Source organism: Gymnogyps californianus, chromosome 3 (assembly GCF_018139145.2).
Source record: "Gymnogyps californianus isolate 813 chromosome 3, ASM1813914v2, whole genome shotgun sequence".
Classification (NCBI taxonomy): domain Eukaryota; kingdom Metazoa; phylum Chordata; class Aves; order Accipitriformes; family Cathartidae; genus Gymnogyps; species Gymnogyps californianus.
The window spans coordinates 77568108-77595820 of NC_059473.1; the positions used below are offsets into that span (position 1 = coordinate 77568108).

At 45.3% G+C, this 27713-nt stretch overlaps 1 protein-coding gene across 1 annotated transcript; it reads left to right on the forward strand.

The window, feature by feature from the left end:
• Positions 1-238: 238 nt before the first annotated feature.
• OSTM1 (osteoclastogenesis associated transmembrane protein 1) lies at positions 239-11040 on the forward strand. The gene is made up of 6 exons (XM_050894845.1): positions 239-568; positions 3861-3975; positions 5490-5587; positions 6914-7078; positions 7877-8042; positions 8352-11040. The coding sequence occupies exons 1-6, from the start codon at positions 239-241 to the stop codon at positions 8405-8407; spliced, it is 930 nt and encodes a 309-aa protein (XP_050750802.1). The 3' UTR covers positions 8408-11040.
• The last annotated feature ends 16673 nt before the right edge of the window (positions 11041-27713 follow it).

The window sequence follows — 27713 nt, forward strand, 5'->3', positions numbered from 1 at the left end:
GAGCAGAATGTGTCCCGTGCCAGGCACAGCCCCCCGGGCAGCACAGCCCCCCGCCCGCACCCGGACCCGGGCACCCCCCGCCGCCGTGCCCCGGGAAAGGGCCGCGCCGCCCCCTGCCCGGCCCCGCCGCCACACCCGCGGCCCCGCCCCTCTCCCCGCCGCCAATGAGCGGCGGCTCCCCGTGGCGGAGGCGGGACGTTTCCCGGCGCGGCGCTTCCGGTTCCTCGGCGCGGCCGCCATGGCGCCGCTGCGCTGCCTACTGCCGCTGCTGCCCGCCCTGGCGCTCGCCCTCGGCCCCGCCGCCGGGGAGGGGCGCCGGCCCCTGGCGCTGGAGGCGCTGGGCGAGGCGGAGGAGCTGGCGGAGGAGCTGTGGGGCGCGGGGCTGCCCGGCGACCTGCCCGAGCTGGAGCCCGAGTGCCGCCGCCTCCTCGCCGCCTTCGCGGAGGGCAGCGCGGCGCTGACGGGCTGCCTGGGCCGCCGCGCCCGCCCGGTGCGGCTCTGCCAGGCCTGCCACCGCCACTACCGCCGCGTCGTTGCACAGTACGGCAACATCGCCCGCGCTGTCGGGGTGCGTCCGCGGGGCCGGGCGGGCGGGGGGGGGGGGGGGGGGCGAGGGGAGGCTGCGAGGCTGCCCGGGGCGGTGGCCTTCCCTTCCCGCACCGGTGCCGGCTTGGGGGGGGGCCTGGGCTGTTTCCTTGAGGCTTCCAGTCGTGTAAGTGCTGTAACCAGAGCGCAGCTGGGCCGTACGCAAGTGGATGTGGGGTCCTCGGGAAGGCAGGCGGGTCCCGCTCCGAGGCACTGCTGCTTCGCCCTTCCCTGCGGCTCCCGTGGCCTGACAGCGGCTGTCTCGCCCAGCTCCGCACCCCGGTCCTGCGTGGAGGGTGAGGAGAGGCGGCGTGTGTTAGGCCAGGCCTGGGAGCAGCTGGCGGTGTGACCTGTGACATGAACGCGGTGAGCGGGGCGCCGGTGTTTTGGGTCGGCGGATGTCCAGCCTGCGAAGGTCAGTTCCCACGCTGTAAGCCCCACCGGGTGCGTAAGGCAGTTTAGCAGAGGCTGGGAGTGTTTGGGAAACGCCGGTGCCAGTGACAGCTGCCTTCTGCTGCCTGGCTTTGTGGCGTGGTCCGTGTGGCCAGCTCCTGGCATGGTTAGGGGCAAGTAGCTCCACCTGCGGAAAAAAAGCTTTGCTCCTCTGTGCAAGTGGGAAAACTTGAGTTGTTCTTGCTGATGTAGCAATGGCTAAAGCAGCGCTCTGGCTCACAGGTCATTGTATAGCACTAATGAGGAACAGTGCCAGGGCTTAGTTGCCCGGCACTTTTTGGAAAATTGATGGTCTCTGAAGCTGTGGCAAGTGATGCACATCATCTGTGGGGAGTTATGTCACAGTGTCCTTGGCTCCAAAGCTGATGGGAGTGTGTGGCAGTAAACTAGAAGTCCTGAGCGCTGGCTGGAGTCTGTGGACCCCACCAGTGGGAAACCTTGACTGAAGCTGCGTCTTCTGTTTACATCCTCCGGGCTCTTGATCGTATTTTTTTGTTTGTTTTTCATTCCTTAGTGTTGGAAGTGGTTCATGACTAGTTTTGCATGTTCTCAGCCAGTTCATCCATTTGTAAAAGTTAGTCCCTGCGATGATGTGAGGATGACAATAGTGGATCAGACCAAAGGACCTTTGTCCGTTCTCTGATGATGGCTACAAGTGGGTGCCCTGGTAAGAGTACAACAGAGAGCAAGTTTATAGCAGTGTGTCCCCTGGATTGTGCTTCCAGTCTTGAGATTTCTGAATCTGTATTTAGAATCGCCATCGACAAGAAAAATCTGTTGCTGTTTAAACCCAGGGAAACTTCTGGTGCTGCAGTGTCCTGCTACAAACCATTTCACAGCTTAGTTAGCTGTCTATGTGAAGAAGTATCACTTTCTGGTTTTGATGCGTTGTCTGCCTGTTTCCCCTCACCACGCCAGTGTTTGTATTGGAAAAGCACACGGACATTTATTTGATAATTGTCCTTTCCAGGGCAAATATCTAGCCAGTGGTCTCTTGTTTTAGTTTGCAAACCTGTAGTCTGTTTATTTGTTTCTCATATGGAGGCTGTTTCATTCCAGTGACTAGGTTATGTGAAAGTGAGAAATTGAGTATGTAATTCTCTTGGGGTATTTTCAGCATGATGTTTTGGCTAGGATTAGGTTGCCAGACATATCCCAGTACTTGGAATATGTATGAACTCGTTGCAGCTGCTGTGCTTGAGTACTGGCAGCCTGGGAGGACTGGTCCACTATGTGGTCTGGAAGACACATCTGTATTGGAGAGCGTTTGGCTTTCCTTCTGTGCGTGGATTAAGTAACCGAATAAATAAAGGAGGTGACCTCTTGCAGCCTCAATCCTTGAACACAAGTAATCAGATATCTGATGTTTTTATCTTTGTCATGCTGCAATAGTTATAGTGCAACATGAAAGAAGCAGCCAGGTTAAGTTTTGGACATGTCTGAAGTGTAAAATCCTCCTTCCTCACTAGGCTTATTAAAGAATAAATTAGGCAAACATATTTAAGGAATGATATAGGTCGTCTTCATTCAGTTTTGGATTTAAAGTGCTTTTTCCCACTCATGAGTCCAGCTGGTGAGGAAGTTTCACAGTCAAAGGCCTTCATGAAGCAACCAGAGAGTTTCCCGCATAAACCACTTTCTTGCATATCTGTTTGTAACTTAGTAGAAATGAAAGCGAATGAACGTAGAAGTTACCAGATGTGGCAATATTCAACTTCTGCAGTTGAGTCTCCAAGGGAATCTTCTTATTTAAAAAATAAACCTGTTTTAACGGAGAGAGGTGGAAACTGGATCTCTCATAAAGCTCTGTAAGGAACGTGTTTCTCGTTAAAGAGATTATTTTCTCGTATGTCCCATGTCACTTATCAAAGAGGCTTTTGGCAGCTTTGGCAATTTTGAGAAGTGCTTCAGTTAATTTAGCAGCCAGAAACCAGGAGCTAGAGCGCAGGAGTCAGCTGACTGGAGGTCATGGTTTCATATCAGTGATTTGAGGGAGAAAATAAAGCTTTGAAGGAGAAAAACATTGTTCTGAATTCTGATAGGAATACTTCTTGTTTGTTCTGTGACTGCTTTTATAGTCGCTCTGCATTTTTTTTCCTGAGCTTGGTCCAGAGAATAAGTTGCTGTAAGAGTTGTGCCAGTGCCTGCTTTGAGCATGGGGTGCGTTGGCTGGCTTGCTAAGACAGATGAGCTTGGTGCCTGTGTCTGGGGAGGACGAGAGCCCGGCCTGATCATAGGCTTGGGGGAGTAGCTGCGGGCACTGCTTCGCAGAGGACCGCGTTCCTGGTATTGCTGCATCGGGGGAGAAGCTTGCTACTGATACAGTACGTTGGTGCAGCAGTTTTGGAGGTTGTTTTCTGTTGTTTGGGTTTGTTTTGTTTTGAGGCCAGTGTATTGGTTCAGCTCCTTCAAATATTCCTTCAGTCTAATGAGAATGACCCCATCCTTCTCTCTGGCTGCACGTGCCTTGAGCTGGCTCCTGGGGCAGTGGCCCAGAAATGGATGAATGTGAGCTACCTGGCAGAGGAGGCCCTGTCTCTGCTTCCTTTATTTTTTTTTTTCTCGGTTGCGTATTTTTGACTGACTTGCATGCAGTCCTAGTAGGTCTTCAAAGACCGTGTGCAGTAAGCTGTGTTGCTCGTAGTATGAGTTGGAGGATCAAAAGATTTTTATTGTTCTGTCAATTCTGCTCTGCCTATTCTAGAAATACCGATGTGATGCATTGTGATTGTTTAGCTGTGCTTGCCTAAAATACATTTCAAAAACTTCCCTTTGTATTTTTAAAACTTGATTGCTTTTTTGTTGTTTCCTTTTTTTCCTAGAATTCTTCTGAGAGCCACAATTGTGCCAAAAGCATCTTGACCTCAGACAGGCTGCAGATAGTTGTGACCCTTTCGGAGTTCTTTAACAAAACCTGGGAGGCAGCCAACTGTGCAAGTATGTGACTCGTTCTGTAGCTTTCATGCTACTGTTATGACTTAACCCCTAAGTTTTGCACAGATCAGAATTGTATGTATTTGTTTAAATACAGTCAGTAGGTAACACAAAAATCCTAAACTAGAGCCACTCCAGTGAAGGGTACAAGAGCTTTTTATTCTGTAAGGGATACTGCCAAATCTGAGGGCACTAGTCTGTTAGAAAACTTAGTTGTTATATAAATATTTCTTTTAGGCTATTCTTTCAAAAGGTAATCTTGCTAGTTTTCTTTGATCTACAGACCTTGCTGGAGACTTTCCTTAGCTTCATTGAGGTTTCTTCTGTTTTTGTCCATCTTCCCATTTTTTAACCACTTCGTAAGAAACTTTTCCTTGTTTGTTAATGAAGTCAGTAATTCTGGGATGCTTACATGTTCAATAGTATCTGCCTCCACAGCCATGCTTTTGATTTCATTTTATGGGTGGAGGGTGTCCAAGTCTGTCCCTGTATCTCACTGTGCCCATGCTGATGGTGCTGTGCCATGCTTACAGCTAAACTCTGGCTTTTTGCCGTTCCCCTGGTGTGGGAAGTGGGACCCTACACTAACGGGTGCACTAGAAAACAGAGGAAGTAGCACTATGGAGTTGAGTGTTAAAGATGCCGGCTTTGCCGCAGAGCGCGTTGAGAGCCCAGAAGAGTTTGTTTTCATTTGTTAGTCTGGGCTGTGTGAGGGCTGGAAAGGCAGTACAGGAGGAGCTCTGTGGTCTGTGCTATCCTGCCATGCTTGGTTTGTGACCCGTGTGCTCTCTGCCCAGTGTCCAGCTGAATGCTCGCCTTCAACACTGATGGTGCTTCCTTCTTTCACGAGATTTTTCTAGGATGTTGGCTTGCTCTCACGGTGCCGTTGCTGAACATCTAAATTCCCAAACCACTGTTTTTTTTTCCAAGGCTCTGTCTGGTTAGAGCACCTCAGGTGGGATGGATGGAAGCAGTAACATGATAGGGTTGAGCCTATGACTGGGAGGAAAGCCCCAGAGCTCCCCTCAAAGCTGGTGAAATGGTCAGCTCTTTTCTTAAACAATAATAACTTGCACTCTGATTCTGCTGTCGTGTTTGTGGTCTAGCTGTTTCCTGGATGCTCTCTGTTTCATCTCCACTGCTGGTGCTTCTGCTTTCACATAATGGCTGTTACTGTTGCTGGGCAAAGCCAGATTTGCAGGGTAGAAAATAAAAGTAATGTCTTGTTTTATCTTAAAGTCCAAAGATAATTCAGACCCCCTCTTCAGAAAGCTCTTGATGATAGTCTTCATCTTTCACTTAATCAAGGCCAATTAATTCTGAAATATGTTCTCGATGAAGAGTTAGGTCAGCAGGTCTGCGACATCAATGGCAGGCAGATAAGGAAACTGCAGCGTTGACTAGACCTGTCTTCTACAGTCGAGAGCTGTTTTTGCAGGAGTGGAGTGTCTGGGGCTTGTCAGCTGTGGAAATGTTAGAAATTAGAATATCCTGATGTTTTTCTTTCTCTTTGACAGATTGTTTAAAGAACAGCAGTGAGGGATTATCAAATTCTACTGTAGAATTCCTGGATTTATTCAATAAATCTCTGACATGTTTTGAACATAACCTTCAGGTATTTATGCTGTGTATTTAAGAGAAGCACTAAGTCCTCTAATTGCTAGCAAAATCTTATTTATGCTGAATAAACTGCAGATACGTATTAGGCAGATAAACTGCTGGTGAGTTTGTGAATTTTAGGCAGATAAAGCAATGATCTGTAAAATGCAGATGTTTACAGATTGAGAGCCTAAAATTAATTCTAATTGATATTCACCTTGACTTCATTTTGTATGTAATTGCAATGCTACTTCACATCAGAATTTCTGAATTCACAATAGTTGATAATTATATAGTAAGAAACATCACGTCTGCATGCTGCAAGTCTCTTTTTCTACCTCTTTGGAGAACTATTGTCTTCTGACTTAATTCAATCTTTAAATAGCCTTTTGATAATATAGACTAGTTCAGAAAGACCAGTACCTTAAATCATTGTAACAGTTCTTTTGACTAGTAAAATTATGGATAGACAAAGTTTGTCCATATTGCAAAGGCAATATAATTCACTTAGTGAAATAAATGGGGTAGTTGTCCCCAAAGAAAATGCCCTAAATAGCCTAAGAAACTGCGCATATTCCATTTCAATCGGAAACTGGCCAAGTTCTGGGATCATTCAATGGTAAAAATGGGAAATGATGGGTATGAGACAATCTCTGAGGAAACTGTCTGCTTTTTTTATTATTAATGATTTCTAGGAAATGTGCCTTTATCGGCCTTGGCCAGGAGTGATGTGGACTGGCCTATTGATCAGTTCAAGTGTCCGAACTAGAACGTAACCCAGTGGTCGGTGGGTAGCTGATACAACCATTACTGGGTTGGAATATCTTTAGAGATTGTAGTTTTGTTTTCAAGTGTGTCGTATTGCATTCAGGGGTGGTGAAGGCCGCAAATGAAAAGGATTACTTACTGTGGCAAAGTCTGTCCCTGTCAGTACAGCTCAGCAGTAACAACAGTTACTTGTTAGGTATGGGCAAACGAAAAACAAAACACAGTATTAAGGAACCTGATCTCTGGCTCCAGAATAACATTTAATTACTAGTAATTTTTTTTTTTTTCTCCTTCTGGGAACTGGTACTTTAACAATAAGTGTTTAAAAAAAAAAAAAAAGCTGCTAGTTCAGGGAGCAGTTTGAGATGCATAATCTGCAGGAGATGGATCCTGTCCCTAGTGAGTTAGAGTCGGTCCCTTTTCCTCCTGCATTCTGATGTGAGTTGTCTGTCTGGGCCTCTACTCAATCTAGGATGCTAGAAATCTGGATTTTGGTTCAAACTTGACTCTAGTTTTTAAGGTTTTTTTTTATAACGCCTTAAAACTCTGTATGAATGCTGTTTTATAACCCTAGGGACAAACCATCTATCTGTCACCAAATAACTACACAGAAGTGTGTAAAAACTGCAACGAAACCTACAAAATGTTGAATGACCTGTATAACAACTTGCAAAGGAGGAACAGGCAAGGTGGTGAGTCTGGGCACTCTGCGCACTTGTGTATCGATGTGGAAGATGCAGTAAGTATTTATTAATACTCAACAGGGAGAGCTTGTCATGGAGGTCTTTATTAATCTGAGCTATTTGTGCTTGTCTTGCTAGGGATTGCCTTTTCCCTTTTGATGTGGGACAGTACGGACAGCCTTTGGGGCACTGATGTCCCGTGGGGGGAAGTTAGCTTGGTGGGGCTGTCTTGCTAGGTCCTGTCCTCAGTCAGTGCAGCAGGAGCGTGACTGAAGCTCCTCATCACCCAAGTGCATTCCAGTTTGAGTAGCTGCGCTTTAATTTCTTGTTACTGCAAAGGGGATGGATTTAAAAAAAAAAAATCTCTTCTGGCTTTTAATGTGAAGCTTTATTGCTATTGTTCTAGCCAGTGTAATAATTGATTCCTTATTACAGCAGCTGTTTCTAGGGGTCCTCAGCATTGGCGACATATGTTTGGAAAAAGCTTTGTTATATTGTGGGGTTTCAAGTGGTTGGGCAAAAGGAGTGCTGTCGAAAGTATGGGATTAGCCCTGTCCCCGCAGGCTGTCAGTGAGTTCTCTGGGAAACAGGCATGTGGCAATGTCTACAGTGTATCTGAGTATAGTCTGTTTTTGAAGCTTGTAAAAGTTTTGATGTGAAGTCTTGGGTCCGTTTAAATTGTCTGTTCCTACATTTCCAGAGATTTGCTTGCTTTTGGGGGGAAGATCTGTTAAAGTGTTGTTTTCTGAGGTCGTATTTGAACACTTGAATGTCTTGAGGCCTGAGTGTTTGCCATGCTGCACAGCAAAAATGCATGTGCTTGCTTTCACGGCTTCCTTGTGTTTTTCTTTTAGATGAACATCACTCGGAAGCTTTGGAGCAGGACTTTCAACTGTTCTGTTCCCTGCAGTGATACGGTCCCAGTGATTGCAGTTTCATCCTTTATTCTCTTCCTACCTATTGTTTTTTATCTTAGTAGCTTCCTTCACTCAAAGCAGAAGAAACGGATACTCATTTTGCGTAAGTGATGGTGCTGGCGTTTCACTGTTAGAGTTGGGTGGTGCCAGGGACTCGCTTGGCTCTTGTGGGAGAGGGGGCCCAGCCAGATCCTGCCTGCAGCTGTGCTGACGGCGCTAATAGCAACTATTAATCTGCTGCTGTCCCCTGAAGAAGGGTAGTAAAGAGCTTCAGCCATATCTTTTCATTAAAGTTTCTGGACGTGAACAGAAAGCTGTTTGCAAGTCTGTGTCGGATAAATAGAGGGAGCGGAGAGACTAGTTTTGTAGAATTCTTTGTGTTTAATTTTCATATAATTTTTTCCCTTTCTAGCCAAGCGCATCCAGTCAAATGCCAGTCTTGTGAACATCCAAGAAAAATACAGCTGAGCTGCAAAACAAAACCTGAGAACTGCTGCTGGTATACAGTGGGTACAATTGTGTTGGAATGAGGCCGGCACAAAAGAGGAGTTAATTATGGTTTAGTGTAATGATACAGAGCAACACAAGTTAAACAAAATGCTGTCTGACTTCTAAGCGAGGATATTAACAAACATGACAAGGCAGGGCTGTGTGACACTATATGGACTCTGGTTTTGAAAAATCTGTGGTTTTTTTCAGTCTCGGGCTGAAGCTGGTGTTTTTCTGTTTCTAAGCTTTTGTACTTTTCATCAATAGAATAGCTACACTTTCCTTGCATGGTATTTTTCCATATTTATCATACTTGGTTCACAGAAACTTGAGATTCTGAATCTTTTCAGGTGATTTTCATAGACAGACAAAACTTGAAATAATATTTGATGTTCCTCCTTGAAACATTATGTTTAATTCCACATAATATTCAGTCTTGCCAGACTTGGGATTGACAGGAAACCTTTAAGAAAGAAAAAGTTCTCGTCTTTTCTGTACTGCTCTGAAGTCATGCTGCTGGTATCTGTTACAAAAAAAAAAGAGGCATGGAGTATGCAGAGAAAGTGGTAATATATAATGTCCAAAGCCAGCAACAAAAGCAACAGAACTGCCAGTGCTAGACTTGAATAGTAATCAGTGACGACTACAGTATTTGGTTATCTCTGAAACGGGCGGCATATTTAGTCATTTGCACACTTTAACCACTAAAATCATTGCTTTTCAAATGTTACATTTTCAGAGGCTTATTTTAGATGTCTCCTTGGGTAACTGAATGCTTCATTGTTTGTTTATTGTGTTACTTCCTTTCCTTTTTAATTATAAAGGGGTTTTTTTGTTTGTTTTGTTGTTGCTGTTCTTGTAGAGGAGAAGTGAGGTAAAGTCAAGTCACTGGAGATGCTGAATTTCCTGGTCTAGAGCTTGCTATGGCTTAATACAGAGGTGTTTACAGGAACTTTGTAGGGGAAAAGTTACCTTTTCTAGATAATATATATTTTAGCAGTAAATGAACCAGAGGGTTCTCTAACTTAAAAACTGTCCTGAAGGACAATGAAGATACTGTGTTGGGAATTCATGACTTTCAAGAAATAGTTTAAAAAAATTAGGCCTGTGAAATAGGTGAACGTAAACAAATTCAAGCTTGCAGGATTCCAAAGCTGATGGAGAAATTCGTTCAATCGCTGTGGGGATGGATAGCGCTACTGACAGGCTGTGGTGTGGGCACGATTCAACGGCTGCAGCAATACCGACGGTTCAGTTTGGTTATGATAGCCCTGATTTGGGAGAGTGGTGGGGTTGAAATGATTTACAGCTGTACTTGAGGTTAATGAATGCCAGAGTCTTTGCTCCCATTTTTGAATGTGTTTTCTAACCTTGAGATAAAAATGAATGGCCATTACAGCTAAAAAATTAAATTTCTCTTGGAATCTGTGTCTCATGTCTGTCAAAAAACCCCCATGAAATAGTCTTATGTATTTGACTTGCTTTGGAGCCTAGAATGTTATATTTTTTCCTTTGCACTAAGGCTCAAATAAATATATAACAATGTAACAAAACAGTCCTAAAGCTCTTCAAGTCATTGGTTTTCTTGTTTTTCTTGGGTTTTTTTTTGTGGTTTTTTTTTTTTTGAGTTAGGACATACTGTCAGTTTTAAAGTCAAGTTGACAATATGTTTAATAGTAAAGTAAAATACTGTGTTAGCGATTGGTCCCACCCACATGATTGCCTTGTTGTATTTTATCAGTAAGAAGTATTTATCTCCCTCTGTTAAACATGTGAATTACTGGGTCAACAGTCAGTTTGTTCTAGGTAGTTTACAACGATAACATAAAACTGTGTTTCTCTTGCTTATTACATAAAGTTACCTTCTTGTGGCTGGGAGAGGCATGCTGCCTTTAAAAAAAAAAAAGATTATTTTTTATATCTATTATTCTTAAACTTCAGTTTTCTGGGACTTATTCAGCTGCCTGCTCTAATAGCATTACATTGATTTGGGACATCATATGATTGAGAGCTGTTCAAAGCAATCTTTCATTCGTGCAGATAAAGCCAGTTTGTATGTGCAGCATTTCAGAATGACAGCTTTTATACTGTAAGCAGTGGCTTTTTGAGCACATTCATGTTAAGTAGGTCTGAAAGTCATTACTTTTGGATATGGTGGTTAAGCACTTTTAAAAAAAAAAAATAAAAATCAGCTTTTCTTATTTTCCTGGCTGCTAAGCCAAACGGAAATACTCATGTGACTTTTGTTGGTTTTTTATTTTAAAGCAGCAGTAAAGTTTACACTTGAGATTTTTAATATTACATCTACTGTTTTCTCCTTTTTCTTTTTTTTGTTCCCCCCAAACTTTGTACTACTAACTTTCTTTACACAGTGTTATATTTTTGGTAGGATATTTCATATATAAATTGATTGAATTCTTTTTATACTATATTTCCTAGAGAAATGTGGAAGCACACAGACTGTGTTGAAGGAGAACTAGAATTCTTTTTGCTGCTAGTTTTTCATCTTGGTTTATTTTTTGCCTTTTTGGTATTATATGTACTAAATAGGATGAACTTTGAAATACTAGTTGTATCTTTTTGTGCAAATAAAGATTTCTTACTGTGGGGTAGCACTTTGATTCATATTTATACTTACTAGGAAACCTCTAACACAGAAAGTCAGCTCTAATAAAGATTGTCAATAAACAATGAACAGTGTGGTTACTTAATTGCTTCATTTATGGTAGTTTTATACTCCTGCTGTTCTGGGTTTGTGTTCAGAAGCACCTGCTTATTATTCCTCATTATGCCATTTGCAGGAAAACAGTGTCAGAAAGATGTTTTCAAAGCAGTGCTGTGCTGAATTACAGAACAAATGAACTGCAACTGCTGAGAAAGGGTGGAGTTTCAGCTCAGTCAAAGCCTACTGAAGTATATGGAAAGGCTCCTGTTAGTTGCAACGGAGTTTCTTGGACGGGTGTGCGTAAGGCTAGTGGGGTAACTTGGTGTCTTTGTGGGGAGGCTTTTGGTTGCCTGCACTGGCTGCTCTTTCAGCTTCAGCAGGCACAGTGTTGGATTGCTGTTGAGCTGGAAGATTTCTTTAAAAATGGCAGTGCAGTGCCTCACCATGGAGAGAGCCAGGTGTCTCACCTGATGGTGGTAGCCTCGTGCACTCGTGGTAGGATGTGGATATCTTGAAGGCAAATTTAAATCTCAGTGTGTCACTTGCACGGGACTTCCAGGAAGGCTGGGAAAGTTGTAATGCCAGTGCGTGAGGTGCGGTTTCAGCTGGAAAGCTAGGAGCGGTTCTGGTTGCCTGTATGCTTGGGAGAGGGACTTGAAAGGGAGTAAGCATAGGAGAAGGGCAAGTGGGAAGAGTGGGGGATTTACCCAATGAGGGGAGCATAGGCTCAGAGAGTAATCGAGGGTGGAAACGGGGGTCTGTAAGCACACTTGGAACAAAGTGTTTTGGAGGGGAGAGGCTGCTAAAGTTCACAGGTGGTTGAAAGACCCTGAGAAAAGAGGGTACAAGTGGGGCCTTGGTGGAGGTGAGGTTGGGGATGGGTAGCAGGGAGAGGGAGCAGTTGAGCCCAGGTTCCCCCACTGGTTTGTGATGGGACACACAGGTGGGCTGCCTGCGCAGGTCGGGAACGGGAGCAAGTAGTGGGATGGCAACAGGGACTTGCTTCCGAGTTACTTAAAAGCAACTGCTTTCTTCTGGGAGGGTACCTGAATTGTGTGATGCTGTGGATGGTGTTGAAGTAATCCTGGTTCAAAGGGTCTTTACAAAGCTCCTGTTCTATTTCAAACTGAGTGAGGACTCCCGTTTAGCACTAAACAGGACTACTTCTTTAAAACAAACCAAATATAGTTGTTTTTTGTGTAATGGCTGATTTTTTCCATCTTTATTAAATGCCTGCTACAATCACAAAATGGCTTCAGTTTCCTAATGTTTTGTTTCTGGTGCTTACTGCCCAGTTAATCAAGTACCATCAAATCTTCTTGCATTTCTGCTAATTTATACATTATTTTTCATGCCCTGAATATAGAGTTTCTCTGGAATGATAAGCTGTGTGATTAGCAAAGTCACTGCACTCCTAATCAGAACATATGGGTAACTTACCAATTTTTGTTCATATTTTATCGTGAATTTTCCTTCTGGGACTGGTGTAAGCATTTTTAGCCTGATCTTCATTAAGTTTGTGCAGGATGCACCTTCTGTATTTTTGCCAGCGTAAAAAGTTACGCATTGGAAGAGCTGAGCCAATAAATTCTGCAACTTCTCTGAAGCATTGCTTCTCCCAGCATTGTGATCAGCGCCTGTTGCCACTTGCTGGAGTCAGCCAGGAGGATTTATGTGCAACTAGAAGCCTTGTGTTGTGTCGAGAGTTGAAATGCGGTTGCTATCTTGGGGACCCTGGTCTAATCTAAGGCAAAAATAACATGTAAAGGAAGAAAACAGGAGGTGATGTGATCGATGACCGGAGTCAGTTGTGTGATAACCTTTTCCAAGCGCAGGTGTTTAATACAGAGACACCAGCATCTCTGCGGGCCATCAGGAGGGTTTCTGGCATGGTCTGTACCCGGGACTGGGAGTGGGCTTAGGGAGCTGTCAGACCAACATCTTCTGCTGTGGCACACAGCTTCAACACTTTGCATCTGCTCTGCTTGAAAGATGGTGCTGGTCCAAAGTGGTTTTGCCCCAGGATCTGCTTTGGGGCCAGAGGAGCTGCCTGGGGCACTTCTGATTTGTGCTGGCTGATGTGAGCATGTGGGAGCACCCACGAGCACGCACGCTTCTCCGGAGGTGCAGTGGGGTAAGATGGACCTTCCTACCTTGGACAGATTAGAGGTGAGGGAAGAGGGAGGTTTTTGTTTTGCAGGGAGATTTTGTTACTTTCAGCCTTATACAGAGAAGAAAAAGCTGCATTTTTTTTCCCCCAGATAATACAACTTCCGCACCCCTGTTTCCCTCTGAATCCTTGCTTTGATGTGTTGGTGTATGATGTGTGGGACGGGAGCTTGTGTACCGCAAATGTCATTGGCATTTCACAGGGGTTCTCCACTCTACGTGGACATAGACAAATTGCTGAGGCTGGGGGGAGGCCATTTGGCATTGGGGAGCACTTTGCTCTTTCACCTAAGCCTTAACTGTGTTTCTTCTCCTTGAGACCCCTGGAAGTCACCTAATCCAAGTCCCTGCTCAAGCAGGGCCATCTCCAAAGCTGGATCAAGTTGCTCCTACTCATTTCTCTGAGCTGTGGCAAGGCTAGTGCCAGGGAACTGGCACTGTGGGGAAGGAATATGGGAATACTCTATGCTATAGTATAGCTTTGAAAGGAGCCTGCTGCTTGAAGTGTGAGCTAGGTTTGGGCTTTTTCGCTTCTGTGCATCTTCCTTGCAAATGGGACTGGGCAGAATAGGGCCGACCGGGTGGCAGGACGGCAGGGACGCTGTTGCAATCTTTTGCAGTGTCAGAGACGCAAAGTTGCGTCGAGTAAACTGCTAATTATTTTTTAAAAATAACTTAATGAGTTGTGGTGGAAGTAAGTTAAATGGTTAAGTGAACTCTGAAATCTTCCCCTACTCCCATCTGAGGTGAAAATATTGGAAAGTTCTTTCAAATATCTAATAAAAGAGAGAGACTCGCTAGTAGCTCGGTTGAAGTTTTAACTTTTAATACTGAAAATTCCCCTCTGGTGCCAGCACAGTAAGTATCATGGATTGCTGCAATTAAACCAGTGCCTTAAGTTATTCATAATACTCTTTCTGGGCAGCATTCCCACCTGCTTAATCTGCCCTATATAAGCGTTTATTAGAACTGACTGTTGAAAAACGCCAAGCTAAATCGGACACTAAAAAAAAAAAAAAAAATCAATATGATGCCCTAAACTGGTTTAATATGTCTTTCCTCTTCAATAATCCTACACGTTACTGATTTATTTGCTGTAATGAACATGCCATTCAACCGAAACAAGATTAGCTGCTTAAACCGCAGCATTAAGCATGGAGCAACTTTAATGCTGCTTTATGTTTCATTGTAATGCTCAGCACTTACAGTGGTGTCTCTTTCTCTCCTCTGCAATAAAGAGTTTGTGTGAGAATCACAAAGGGCTCTGGAGTGGTGTTTTGTTAAAGCATTCGAAGCAGTAAATTTGAGTCAGGGTTGCAACGCGGCACCTCCTTCATCCAAACGTAAGTGGAACCAAACTGGTGAGCAGGATTAATGCATGAATTTATATTCCCTGCAGGATTTTTCCGGGGTTAACCATGAAGTAAATGGCTTATGTCAAACTGATCTAGGTTAAGACAGAGAGAACAGCCACTGGCAATCAGAATATTCCTTTGGACTTCGTTCAAAATTTTTTTTCCAAGCATTTGAAACAGTAGCAATTAACTGTGCTGCAGGAAAAACAGACTGCAAGGAGCAGGCGTCTTGGTTTTGCAAGGAAGAGTCCTACGATAAATGTGGTAAAGACTTAAGATTTTCAAAGGTGTCTATAAAAGGAGACAGGGAAATACGAGTGATACAGGTATATTATACCTGTCCAGTATTGTATAATAGAAAGTCTGTTCTATTGTATAATACTGGCCAAGTCTGAAAAGTTTAAGCTCTCCAGTTTCCAGGTAAAACTGTGTGTTCTTCTCATCCTACTACAGGGGCAAGCCTTAACTGGGAGTCTCTAAAGTCAGTGGGTTTCAGTTACTGTTTTGTTCTTTCTCTCTGTCGTGAAAAGACGGCTTTAGATAATTACCTTCCCTTCTTGTTGATCCAGAAGCAAGTTGTATTTGTTAGAGCATCCATACATTCTCCATAGTTCTAAAAATGGCAATGATTTTTCTGCTTGCAGTACAATGTTATATTTCTTTTTCTTTGGAAGACTATGATGAGTTGCCAATACATATTTCAGCAGCTTTTTAGGGTCTTGGAGTCAAACTTAGAATATTAAAACCAGAGAAATGAGCTTCAAAGTATTGCAGAAGTGTGCTGAGTTGAAAGCAATTACTCAAACATGTAGAAATGAGGAAAAAACGTCAAAAGTAGTGTGTTTGCACTGTACTGGAGTAAGTTTTCAAATGGAAGTTGTGGTTCTGGCTCTGGAAATTGCATGTTTCTTCTGGTGAATGCTGCTTTTCTCCAGGTGATCAGAACAGAGAATTGAAAGTGATCTGGCAAAGGGAGGGTCAAGGGATTGAAGGTAGCTATTTCTGGAGGAGAAAATGCACTCTGGAAGTCTGTTAGGAGGAGCAGCCTTACTTGCATTGCTCCATTGGAAAAAAAAAAAAAAATAGCCTGAAGATGCTTTCAAAACATCTGCCTGAAGGGTGAGTGCTGGGATGCAAAGAGAGGGCTGGTGGGTGTCGGCAAAGATATTAGTTTGCCACTGATACGACACTTCTTAATGGAAAAACAGAATCTCAGAGTGAACAGGATGGAGTGCCCTGAGAAGAGCACGCATGCTTCAAGGGGAAAATAATGTCCTCAACAGCTGGTTTAAAGTTGGTCAGGGGATGAATAGTAACAGTCACGTTATTTCTATGAAACATGCATGCGGTGCGTTTTTTCTCAATTATCAGGAGCCCCCTCAGCACCGTTTGCTGTTGTCCTGACTGCACAGGTCTAAGTGATGCTTGCGTCTAGCCCCTGGGGTCTGATTGCTCTGCATTACAGCAGGCTGTGTCCCTAGTGCATATACACTTTTTTTGTCTGTTACACAGGTAAGCACCATATAGGGAGCTGCCTTTATTGCAGCCACTTATGTGAGTTACTTTAGGTCCACTGATAAGCTCCCACACTCATATTTTACTTAAAGACCAAGTGATTTGTGTGATCTCCTAAATCATGGCGATGGAAGCACTTGGACTGACCTGTTTGATGTCCAAGGGAGCATCAGGAGGAGGGACAGTGAGAAGGAAGGAATGAGGGAGCAACAGCGAAACCGAGCAAGAGAAAGCAGGATTGAATAGTCCTGGGAAAGCCTCTGCCCTGCATTGGCTTGTATAATGGGGGCTTATACAACGCGTAACCCAATCTGACCCTGACCCTGCCAGTGCTCAGGGAGTATATTTTTACTAAGATTAAGCTTTTCTTTTCTTTCTTTTTCCGGGAACAATTTCCTTGGCTTTTAGCTTGCCTGTTGGCTGGCTGGCATGGCCAAGGCAACCTTGCCTGTTTATTTCTACGATATTTAGCCAGCTGCAGCCCAGTGTGCGCCCAGCTTCCCCTGTGAAGTCCCACAGAAGCATCTCACCAGTGAAGGCCACTGGCGGGAGGTTCACTACCCACCAGAAATGGTGTCTGTTCTCTGCTGGTAACAGCACTGTTGGGGAAGGAAAGAAAAATGTGGCAAATATAACAATACCCTTCAGTCAGCAAAGCAACTGTAAGCTCCCTAAATAAAGCGGGTCTCTCACTGCTTGAAAGGCTACAGGACCTGCCAGAGCTCAGTTTCTCCAGGAAGCTCAGGGCTTTCTGCCTTTTTGCATTTTTATTCATGGTAACGTGAGGGACTGGAGCCTCTGGCGTCAGCCTGCCGTCAGCAGCGCTGCTGCGTCTTTGTGTGCTGGGCGATTGCTGGAGCCTGACTCACTGACAGGCCCTGCCAAAGCCCAGCAGCCTGGTTTTACACTTGTAACTTTAAAGCATCTTTCCCTGTGACAGCTGTCCCCACATCTATTGCATCCACGGGGGAACAGGACTTGGGAGGGGAAAAATGATAACTGTTTTCACCATTAGTGACTCGGGAGTCCAAATCCAGCCTTCAGAAGTGTGGTCAAACTCACTGACCTACAGTATGGTGTAGCATCCAAATAGCCAAGCCACTCTGAAAGCAGGACTTGGGCTCCTGTGAGACTTTTATTTCTGAATAATATTCCTTCTTTTTCAGCTGTAAGGTATTTTTGAAAATACTTGGTCAAGTTCAGCATTCAAATGGTCTTTAGTTCATGTTTGTCAACCTTATTTCAACTGATAGTCTCCTGTTTTTTTCACTAGTGGGACTTTGAACTTGCTTTATTCAAGGTTTGCTGTACAGGGTATGTGAACTTGCTCTTCCCGGTCACCTCTCATGGAGCCCTTCAGTGCAATGTGTGGCACCCCTGAGGTTGAAAACCACAGCTCCAACTCAACCACAGGCTGTTAGGGTCAATGCAAGGGTAAGCATCCTGACATCCCTGACTGGTGCTCTGCACCAGACCATCCTCAGCTTCTCTGACTCTTTCTTCTGGCTTTAAAATCTACAATCAACATGTTTCAGGTGTTCTGTTCTCCCAGGCCTTGCTGTCACATTTCCCAGCTTTAAAGTCCATGATGTTTGCTGGTTCTTCTGGCTCTGTACTACTGCAACGTGATGGAGTAACATTTGCCATCTCAGAAATGGTTTCTGTTCCCTGTGGTTGCTGCTCTATCTTCAATATTCACAATCCTGATTCAAGCAGGGCGGGTGCAGCTTCCTGCGGTTTCACCAGATGGGAGCTGGGTTCTCATGATAATGCAAATGACTACGGTAGCTTTCCCCGAGGAAGCGTTATTCAGCTGACTGCGAGGGACAGCAGAGATTCACGATCACCAGGGTCAGAAAGCAAAGAGAAGTCCATAGCCTGAGAGGGCAAAAGGGACTATCGGAGATGAAAGCAAGTTTACGTAGACTATCTCCCAAAGTGCTGAGCAAAGAAAATCTTGCAGCAGAATCACTTTAACACTTGATATTTTGCAGCACAAGCAGATTGTGGCTTTTTATTAGGAAGCGCTGCTTACTCCTCACTGGTACCCAAATGCTTCAAAAAGAGCTTTACACCTAAACACTGAGATTTTCTTCCCAGTAACACGTTTATCCTCGAGCTTCGCAGAGCGCTGCGGAGGGTACCAGGGCCCTCAGTGAGCAGAGGCTCTTCCCACACACGCTTGTGGCACAGGGCTGAAAGAAAAGCTGCCCACGAAGCTAGTAAGCAAACTTAGTGCGGCTCTTCCTGAGCAGAGAGCAGGGAGGCTCTTCTCTCCTGCCTGGTGTTGATTTAGAGGTTGAAGCAGTACTGACAGGTTTCATTTTCTCTGCAGAAGCACCTGGCCTCCCTTTGCAGTTCACTGAGCCAGTGAACATAGGCGCCTTTCCCCGTATGGCTGCTGTCAGGGACTCACAGCTTCGCTGCTGTTGGGGCTGCTAGCAACACTCCCGCTGCCCGTCCCTAAAGGAGGGTCACAGGCATCAGGCATTCATCACGGGTTGTGCAGCACGTGGCATAATGAAGTTCTGGTATGTAAGTAGACATCCAGGACACTAATGATAACAGTAATCGTTGGCTTTACCTCTCTGAGTAGAGGCTTAGAGAGTCCTGAGAAGCAGTGCCATCGGCGTGCACAATATCTGCATCCTCAAACAGCCGTGTAGCGGAGGCCGCTTTGACCCAGCGCCCTATGTGTGCCAGCCTTGCTGGGGAGCACGGGGCCATCTCACACAACGGCTGGATAGCAAGGAACCGCTCCAAAAATGGAGCCGGTGAAGGGGCTTCCCATGCCCTGCTCCTTTATAACAGCTTCTCTCTCACTTTCCTTGGCACATTGTGTACGAAAGCTGACCCCCAGTGACTGGTAACGGGCAGATTTCTGATTCTTATGCATACAGACGTCCACTTACTGTAGTTCAAGTGAAAGCAACACCCGTAATAGGAGGTAAGAAGTAAAACCACATGTTCTTTGCCTTCCCCCGGTGATGCAGAGGGACTACAGCTCTGGGAGGGGTACCAGGCTTCTCCCTTGGACTTGGGGTTTATCCCCAGGCGGGGTGACCACCCCGCAGCGCACACCTCACTGTACAGCAGCCAGCGGTCTTGCGTATAGGTAGGTAACCTCAAGAAAAAAGCAAAGCATATACAGATGTGCTCTGCCTCTGCCTGATCTCTTGCCTTCTCAAGGTTTTTGCTGCTGCCATGTCTAGAAGTCTGTAAGCAAAATGGCCACATCACGGGGATTTGGATGCACGACCGTTCTCCATGAGGATGCCAGGATGTGACCCATGTGCTCCGCCTTTGAACTAACTACTCTGAATCAGCTACAAAATTTTGAAGGCAATTAAGCTGGGCAAAACCACATTTTCTTCTCTGCTATGGTTTGTATTTTCGAATATTTCAATTCAAGATCTGCACATTTTTTCCCCAAAATGTGTGTTGACCCAGCTCTGAGTGCTGAGTAAAAGAACAGCACCATCTTTTATGTGATCCGGGCAGAAATTAAGCTGTGTGTTATCTTAATGGTCTGACACTATGAAACTCTCATTTTTTTTTTACACTGGAAACTCATTTCAAGGGGACAATAAGCATAAGATAACATGAACAGGTATATAAGTGACAGATAAAAATGTCTAAAGTAGATTTAAAAAAAATATATATGTATTTCTTTTTCTCCCAAGTGCATCTTCTTGATTTCAGAGCATATTACTTCTTAGCTCCTGTACCGTGAGTCAGATGATCTGTGAAATGGGGGTGCACAGACTGTCTAATGTACTTGCTTCCAGGATCTGAGGGGGAAGATGAGGGAAAAGGGAAAAAACTGTAGCGAGTGTTAGATCTAAGACTAAGAGACCCTGTCTTACTCACTGGCAGGAAAAAAAATGTATATGCTGCTAAAAGGGGATAAAAAGAGCATAAATTCCAGTCAGATGTGCCTCTCGTGAAAAATGACTAATTAAATGACATTGGTAGCTTAAAAATAGACCTTGCTTTAATGGGAAAATATTTTAGAGGTCATTTAAAAAGAAATCAAAAAAACAGGAAAGATGAAGAGAGTATGACTGCCTGCCTGGGTTTTGTTATTTCTTAGAAGTAAATCTCATTTGGGGGCAGCTTTCCAGAACAGCAGTAAAGCCCAGCACACGTACAATAGCTGTGCTCATACAAACAAGCCCCGTCCGTCCGGGGCTCACAAAAGGGCCGCAGAGGTCAGAAAACAAGTACTGAGTGGTGGGTAAATGAATTCAGCCTCTCCCGACCCTTGGGCAAACCCTCCTGCGCCCACCAGTTTCAGAGGGACCCACTCAAGATTTGTCCCCCGTGGAAGCAGGAGCCTTTCTGCCCTCGCCCCCGCCAGGAGGGATGCTCCGGGAGGAGGAAAGCCGCCGGCTCCCTGCACACACCCCGAGCCCGGGAGCAGGCAGGCAGAGTCCCAGCCGGCAGAGCAGCCTGGCCCTGCTCGTACACCAGTGATACCAGGGCTCCTCTGATACGTTTCTTGTGTCGTTGAAACACATGCCCTGGGCACCTGTAGCTTCACAGGGATGAGCTTTGGGGTGACAACTGCATAAGAGCAATGCCGACTGAAGAACGTAAGGGCTGCCGTGTGGGTCATCTCTAGTCCAGGAGCCTGTCTCTACTGTGCCTGCCAGTTCTAGGACTCATAATTTTTGGTTCACATTCTCCTTGATTTCCTAAACTTTTGCCATTTCTCTTCTGCAGTTGCCCCAGTAGCACGTACGCCCCAAATAACTATTTCTCAAACCATGTGCCTGAACACCTGCAGGATGAGGTTTTTTTAAAATTAGTTTATATACTGAAAACATGAAAAGGATTAATGCAAAGGAGAAGCGTTTGATCTCTTTCACCAAACAACCATATCAAAAGCTCTTTTCAACGCCTTTTGTTGAAACATATAAAAGTCATGAACTCCTCGGCTGCTAGCCAGATACATCAGAGCGTATGGGCCAAAGTGTTGCCCAGTGTAAGCTAATGTCGCTCTGCTGATCTCCAGGGACATGAACTGACTTTCGCCATGCCTGGATTCAGCCTCTGGAGATTAACAAGATGTTTGTATGACCACTAATGCTGTACATTCTGCAAAGAAATGGGATAAATGTGTTTAAAAACCTGTGAATGTATTTGAGAAGAAAAGCTAGCTCCTGAAATACAACAGATATTATCTCCAAGAGAAAGAGAATGACAGACTATCTATCTTCGAGATGATTAATAGGAAAAAAACCCCACATCTTTTCTAAAAACCTGGGAATTTTTATTCAAAACCTCACTTTGCTCTCAATACTCCCATTTTCACTTCCTGGTGTTTGCCAGGGAAGGCTGCTCCCTGGTAAAGGAGAAGTTCCCTTCAGGTCTTGTTATAATAACAGCAAAGCTCAATTATGGGAAACTCTCCCTCTCCTCATCTGAGCTGATGGTTCAAAGAGAAAGGAAGAGGTTTCCTGCTTTAATTTTTCACCCTGTATTTTACTTCAGAGCTTTTCCAGCTAATTTGGAGGGGTATTGAAAATGGCAAAGTTAAAATTACGAGGATGCTTTGCAGCTGCAGTGAAGTTTATTACCAGGAGCAGGGCTGGCATGAATGCTTGGTGAACACCAAGCAAGCCAAGGCAGCTCCGGGGTGCAGCCAGGAGGAGCTGGTGGGAGAGGTTAATGTTGGTGGTTTTACGGGTCCCAGAACAACCACAGCCACTTACCACGGCCATGTGCTGCCAGCCCGGGGACTCGCTGACCAGGAACCACTGGGGACCCCAGGGAGCTGCAATGCCGAGGAAATTGCTGCCGAAATGGGCAGGGACGTGGCGGGGAAGCAGGACCTCAGAGTGGTGCATGGGTCGCTGAGGGTTGGGTGTCCCAGCAGTGGTCCACCTCTTCACGGATGTGTGCCCAGGGCAGGACAGCTGACACAGCTCCTGGAGTCCACAGAGCGGAAGAAACTCCTCACTGTGTCCTGTAAGCGGCTTCTTCTGCCCGCTTTTCACACAAGTCCTTGGTTCTTCCCTCAGGTGCTTCCTCGCAGTATTTCAGCCATGTCTGCGAGCAGCCCTCCACTAGCTGCCACTATGTGAGGCCGCAGGGTGGCTTTGAAGATTCATCCATCATCACTCCAACGGTGGTTTGATTCCAGAATCATGGCCTTTACTTCATGCAAGCTATGAAATGAATCCACATCTCAGTATTGTTATTTACGTCAAATATACGCTGGTCCTCCTCACAGTATCACAGAACCACAGAACGGTTAAGGGTGGAAGGGACCTCTGGAGGTCATCTGGTCCAACCCCCCTGCTCAAGCAGGGCCATCTAGAGACAGTTGCCCCAAGGTGATTCTACGCTGAACTTCTCAGTTACCTGCTTTTGCAGGGGCACCTCCGAAAGTGAAGCTGGCGGCTCCAGGAAGGTGCTGAGAAGCGACTGCTGGGTGTCAGACTCCGTGCCCAGCTCCTTGCTGGGGCAGGATGGTGTCCAACATCATCCTACAAAAATCTTTCCTTGGCCACCCCGCATCCTCCAGGGGCTGTGGTTCCTTCTCCTGATGCTGCGGCTGTCCTGCGCTGTATTTCTGGTGGCAGCTGGCTCCAACCACAGGAGTCTCCTCCAGGAGGGACATTGTGTGGGTTTGGTGTCAAAGCTCCTGCTGTGGTCCCTGGAGGTCTGGGCAGCCCACTGTGCAGGAGCCGGGAGCCCTGTGTCTGCTTCAAGGAGAGCCAAACGGCTCCTTAAATGCTTGCTGATCCCAATCCCGGGTGAGCATGGGGGCACCTGCATGGCGGCACTCCTCCATTTTGGGGCCAGCCCTAACCCGGGTCTCTTTTTAACTGTGAGAGAAGCTGCTGCTGCTATTGCTGCTGCTGCTGTGTGACACTCAGTGCCTGTTGTAAACATGGGATGGTTAAAAGTGTGTTCTCAACATGGTATTTCAACAAAAAAAGCCCTCAATGAATAACAGGGCAAGCACATTTCTGAGTTTGGCTTCCTGGGGAAAGCAAGCTTGTGTGCTTACGGGGTGTGAATGCAGATTATGCCCTCCTGGCTTTTGAATCTCTTGGCAAATCTTAATCAAACTGGACTTGGGGGAGAAGATACAAAGAGAAATGAGTTCCTACAAGTTTCATGATAAGAGCAGCTGAGAAGAGGAAAGAAATTACCTAGAAATTACCCCTCAGAAAGGCTGCAGCTTGACCTCACTGTTGGTTAGACATGACAAAATCCCACATGATGGAGCCTGTACAAGTCCCAGCTGCAGGGAAAGCTTCGGTCAGACTTTGCATCTTCCTGGGCACCACAATCAATTGACCATGGGGCACAAATGTGGCTTTGTTAGTTGCAGTCCTCGGGGGCTACCTAAGCCAGCCTGCCGATTCTGGTTTACCCCCCGGTCTTTCTGTGCCACTCTGGCAGCGCTGGGGCCCTCCTGGCCCTGGTGCAGCTGCCAGACTGGTGCGAGGGCGAAACAACCAGTCCAAGGCAGTGATGGAACCACCCATCTTCAGTAGGATCTTGGAAAGGTGCGGTCTGTCAGAAATGTATGCACCCACAATGCTGACTACCGCTGTGTTTCTCGAATACAAGAGGATTTTCTTTCCCCTTGGTACCAAGGAGTTTTATGCTGAGTTGACTGAATAAGACTTTCCGGCAGAATAATTTCCCTGAAAGATTAGGAAAGTCAAATATTTCTTAGGATCTCTATCATGTCTGAAATCTCTTTATCCCACATATAAATTACTTTTTTCCTTTTAAACCGACACACGCACTAAAGCTGAACCCAATGCTTTCCCTCCCAGCTGTTGCTGTTTAGCTGCTCCCCTCTCTACTTAAAAACTTTTTAATTTTCTTTTTTAAGGTGAGAGCCTGAGAGAGGTCAGCTGGAGCATAAGTGCTCTGCTTTTCCCTTTCATTAGCACAAGTGATGGCTACCCACGGATTTCAAATTTGTTTCAGCTCTTACTGGGAGCTCTTTGCAACCTGAAGCAGGGATTGATTGTCAGTGAAGAGGCTCTGCAATAACAAAGGCAGAAGTCAGGCAGGGAAGGTCTGACATGTGAGCTGTCAGAGGTGGTGTCACCGCCAGCTGACCCATCATAAGACTGCCGGGGAAAGCCAACGGGCGCCCTGCTCGCGAGGTTCTAGTGCCCTGCTCCCTGCTAGTTTGTGCTTGGAAACAGATTGACTAACATAATAGAGTGATTTTGTAATCTGTCATAATACCATAAGCTACAGATCCACAGACTTTGACCCCTCGCAGGTATAATGAGCTCCTTTATTCAGCTGCACATGCTCTCTTGATGGGGGAGAGAGAGGGGGGCTTTTTCTAATTATATATCCAAAGCATATGTTTTGCCCAGAAACAAAGCATTATATTCATTAGTAAAATCCTATAAGCTAGGCTCTTTTTATTAGCCAGTTAACTAATTGACAGTTAAGAACGTGTATTAATATCATGGTGTAACCATGCAGTCACTTAATCTGACAGCTTTATTAAAATCGTAGCATTGCTCCTCTAAGTTGCTACAGTGAAAGGCTGTAGCATTTGCATTAGAAACCCTGGTGTTTGGAAATATATAGCTCAGCTGTGAAAAAAATCAATACAACATCATACAAAGTCTCAGCCTAGTGGCAGTCTCTGTTAATCCTTTGACAGAGTTGGAGAAGAGCATTAAAGGTCCTTGCACTGGTCTTTAAAAATCTGCTCAATCAATTTTAAGTAGGTTTTAGGAGCACACAAAAACATATGTTGGTACATTTTCCTTTTCCCTTACTAATTCAGAAAACGATCTCGTAGCAAAATGCAGAGCATTACACATCTGAAAGAAAAATGTGCAATGCTCAGTGGAGTTTGGGCAGGGGCTGTATGCTATGCCGTGGAGAACGGGGAGCCCAAGTACAGCTGCGGATGTGGCATTGAACACAGCCCTTCCATTTGCTACGGTAGTTTAAAAAGGTAAATGACCTGTATATGGAAAAGCTTAGAAAATAAATACTGGTAATGGAATCAGTGTCATCATGGTATGATGACATTGTACAAATCAATCCTACATCCTCACCTCACCTAAGTAATAACTCTCTATAGTAGCCCATGTTTGAAAAGGTTGTGGTCGCAGATTATGTCACGAAGTACAGTGTTTTCATGAGGAATGATAACAAAAGCTCTACAGAATTACATTATTCCCTTCATTATGCTTGCACAGCCTCTGCATTTGGTTTACAGATCTTTATCACCTGGTGCCTGACATGCAAGATGGAGAACACAATACAGCTTTGGGTTTGTCAGCCTGATAGTTAAAGAGGAAAAAAAAAAGGCAAACTGGAAATCAGTGAAGGAAAAATTAATACAAAAACACATAATGGTGTTCTTACAGATCTTTACTTCATACAGTTTAGCAGACATCAAGGTAAAAAAAAAAGCTTTAAAATACACCTCCACTGAGAGCAAAGCTGCCCGTTGTCTGGGCATGCCACCCCCATTGCAGCTATGAGAGTTGCATTTAGCTGGGCTGAAGCTATTGTGTATTTGCTGGCCTGGCGTGAATCACTAGGTGGTCAGGACCTCCTGGAGTGGTGGCCTGGCCCTATTCATAGCAAAGATGTGCATGTCCCCGTCCCCCCTAGGTTAGGCTAAATCCTTCTGATTCAAACATTTACCAGCACTCCCTGCCTTCTGTGCCTGAATCTCCCATGATCATTATGCAGAAAGAGCAGAAGATCAGAGTCTGGCACCAAAGGCCATCTTACTCCTGACACCCTGGGTACACAATTCAGGCAGGCACTCAGTGTGCCCAGAGGTACGCAGCTATAAGTTGCTGATGTTCTGTTCTGTCATGAGCTGTCCCAGCTCCTCACCGGTAAATCTCATGGCTGCAGCTGCCCCATACTGGGAGTGTCACAGACTTTGCTGCTGCTGTGATGCACCAGGACAATTTCAGAGCGCTCCCTGGCTCCACCGCTTACAAAAGAGGCTTCACCCCGTCTTCATTTATTGCAGACTTCCCATCTGTTACCATGGGCAGCACTGAAGTACATGTCACGGAGCTGTGTGGCCAGGCTGCAGCCAGTTCCCGTTGCATGAAAGGTCTCAGCTGGGATGGTTGGAACCAAGTGGAAATCACCTTGGGCTGGACAGTTCTGACGCAGAAGTGGAAAAGTCAATGTGTCCTCAAGAGGTTGTTGATTACACTGCAGACGAGAAGGCTGTTCACGAAAAAAAGGTAGTTTTTTGAAGCAAAGAAATCCCTCCACCAGAAGGAGGGGGCTGAAGTCAGTGGGTATGCATGAATATAAGCACACGTCTTGCTGCTTTCACTGGGCAGAGGCAATAGGAGAGGCTATCCAGTGAGAGCACGTGAGCCTAGCCACCTCCTATAGCCCATTGCCCCCTTTCTCTGCTGTATCTAGCGCTGCTGTGCTAGGGATGTTCAGGGCCTAGTCCTTTTAGTATCCATCCATGGATCTATTGTCCATCTAACCCCTTTATCAACTTGCTGATACTGTCTGACTCCCCCAGCCTTGTGTAGCTGCCAGCAACAAAAGTTCACTACCGTCTGTATAAAGAGTGTCTGTTTTAAACCAATCTCCTACAAGTTTCCTCCAGTTTCCCCCATGCTGCTGTTGCAATTCTTGCGAGCAGCTCTTCCACTTGGCTGTTGCCGAAGCTTTGTAAACGTCCAACACATCCTTTCTCAGCCACCTCCTCTGCAGAGTCCCAGCCTGCCTCTTTGCTCCCTGTAAGATGACTGTAAGACGATCTCCTTGATCATTTCAGTTGCCCTTCCCTGTGCCTCCTCTTGCTCCACTCTCTATATCAAGGGTACATACCAACAAGCATCTGCTTTAGCCACAAATACGAGGTGTACATCAGTTCAGCCAGTAGGGACTGTTTTTAAAGTCCCTTTTATTTTTGCCATGACTTCTCTTTGATATTTGCTTTTTAATCTTAATGAAAAACAATTTTTATCCGTTGCCTTCTGACACTTTAATCTAAACCCAGACACTCTTGCCCCTGAAAAATAAGCAGAGGACAAAGTAAACTGGGAAACTGTAGTTAATTATCAATTGTTAACGAAAGCTGATAAAAAGGCTCTGGAAGCCAGCACAAGCCCCTGTGCCTAACATTGCATTCATGGTTTTGCAGGTATTTCTTGGGCAAATCTTGCATCGCTAGCAGCCAGGCAACGGTGTCAATGGGAATTTAACCTGATCACTAGCAGCATGATTGAGATTATTGAAGAATAAATAAAATGTCAGGGAAAGCCCTTCTTAAACATTCAAACAATATTCGTTAACAAAGCCCAGCCACGGTGAACAGACGGCCGCGTTATGCTGTGCTAAGCTGCTGTACCTTGGAGCAGGCTTGTGGGGCGGACCATAATATCACACTTCCTGAGCATTTTCTGAGCAGCAGAGGAGTAAACAATACCTCTAATGCGAAATCAGAGGTAAAATGAATTAGGTGGTGATAACCCTTTAAAAAGAAAAGGTATTTTGTGAGTTTCTGTGCAAAGACCATTTGAGCTCTAAGCTTCATAATCAGCTTGGAAAATAGTTTAACCCGCAGGAATCTTTGTGA

Bases quoted from the DNA above. Each gene is read 5' to 3' on its own strand.
- OSTM1 (XM_050894845.1), top strand. From the start codon at position 239: ATGGCGCCGCTGCGCTGCCTACTGCCGCTGCTGCCCGCCCTGGCGCTC. The intron at 3,976-5,489 runs GTATGTGACTCG...TCTCTTTGACAG, and splicing joins GGAGGCAGCCAACTGTGCAA to ATTGTTTAAAGAACAGCAGT. The intron at 5,588-6,913 runs GTATTTATGCTG...TTATAACCCTAG, and splicing joins GTTTTGAACATAACCTTCAG to GGACAAACCATCTATCTGTC.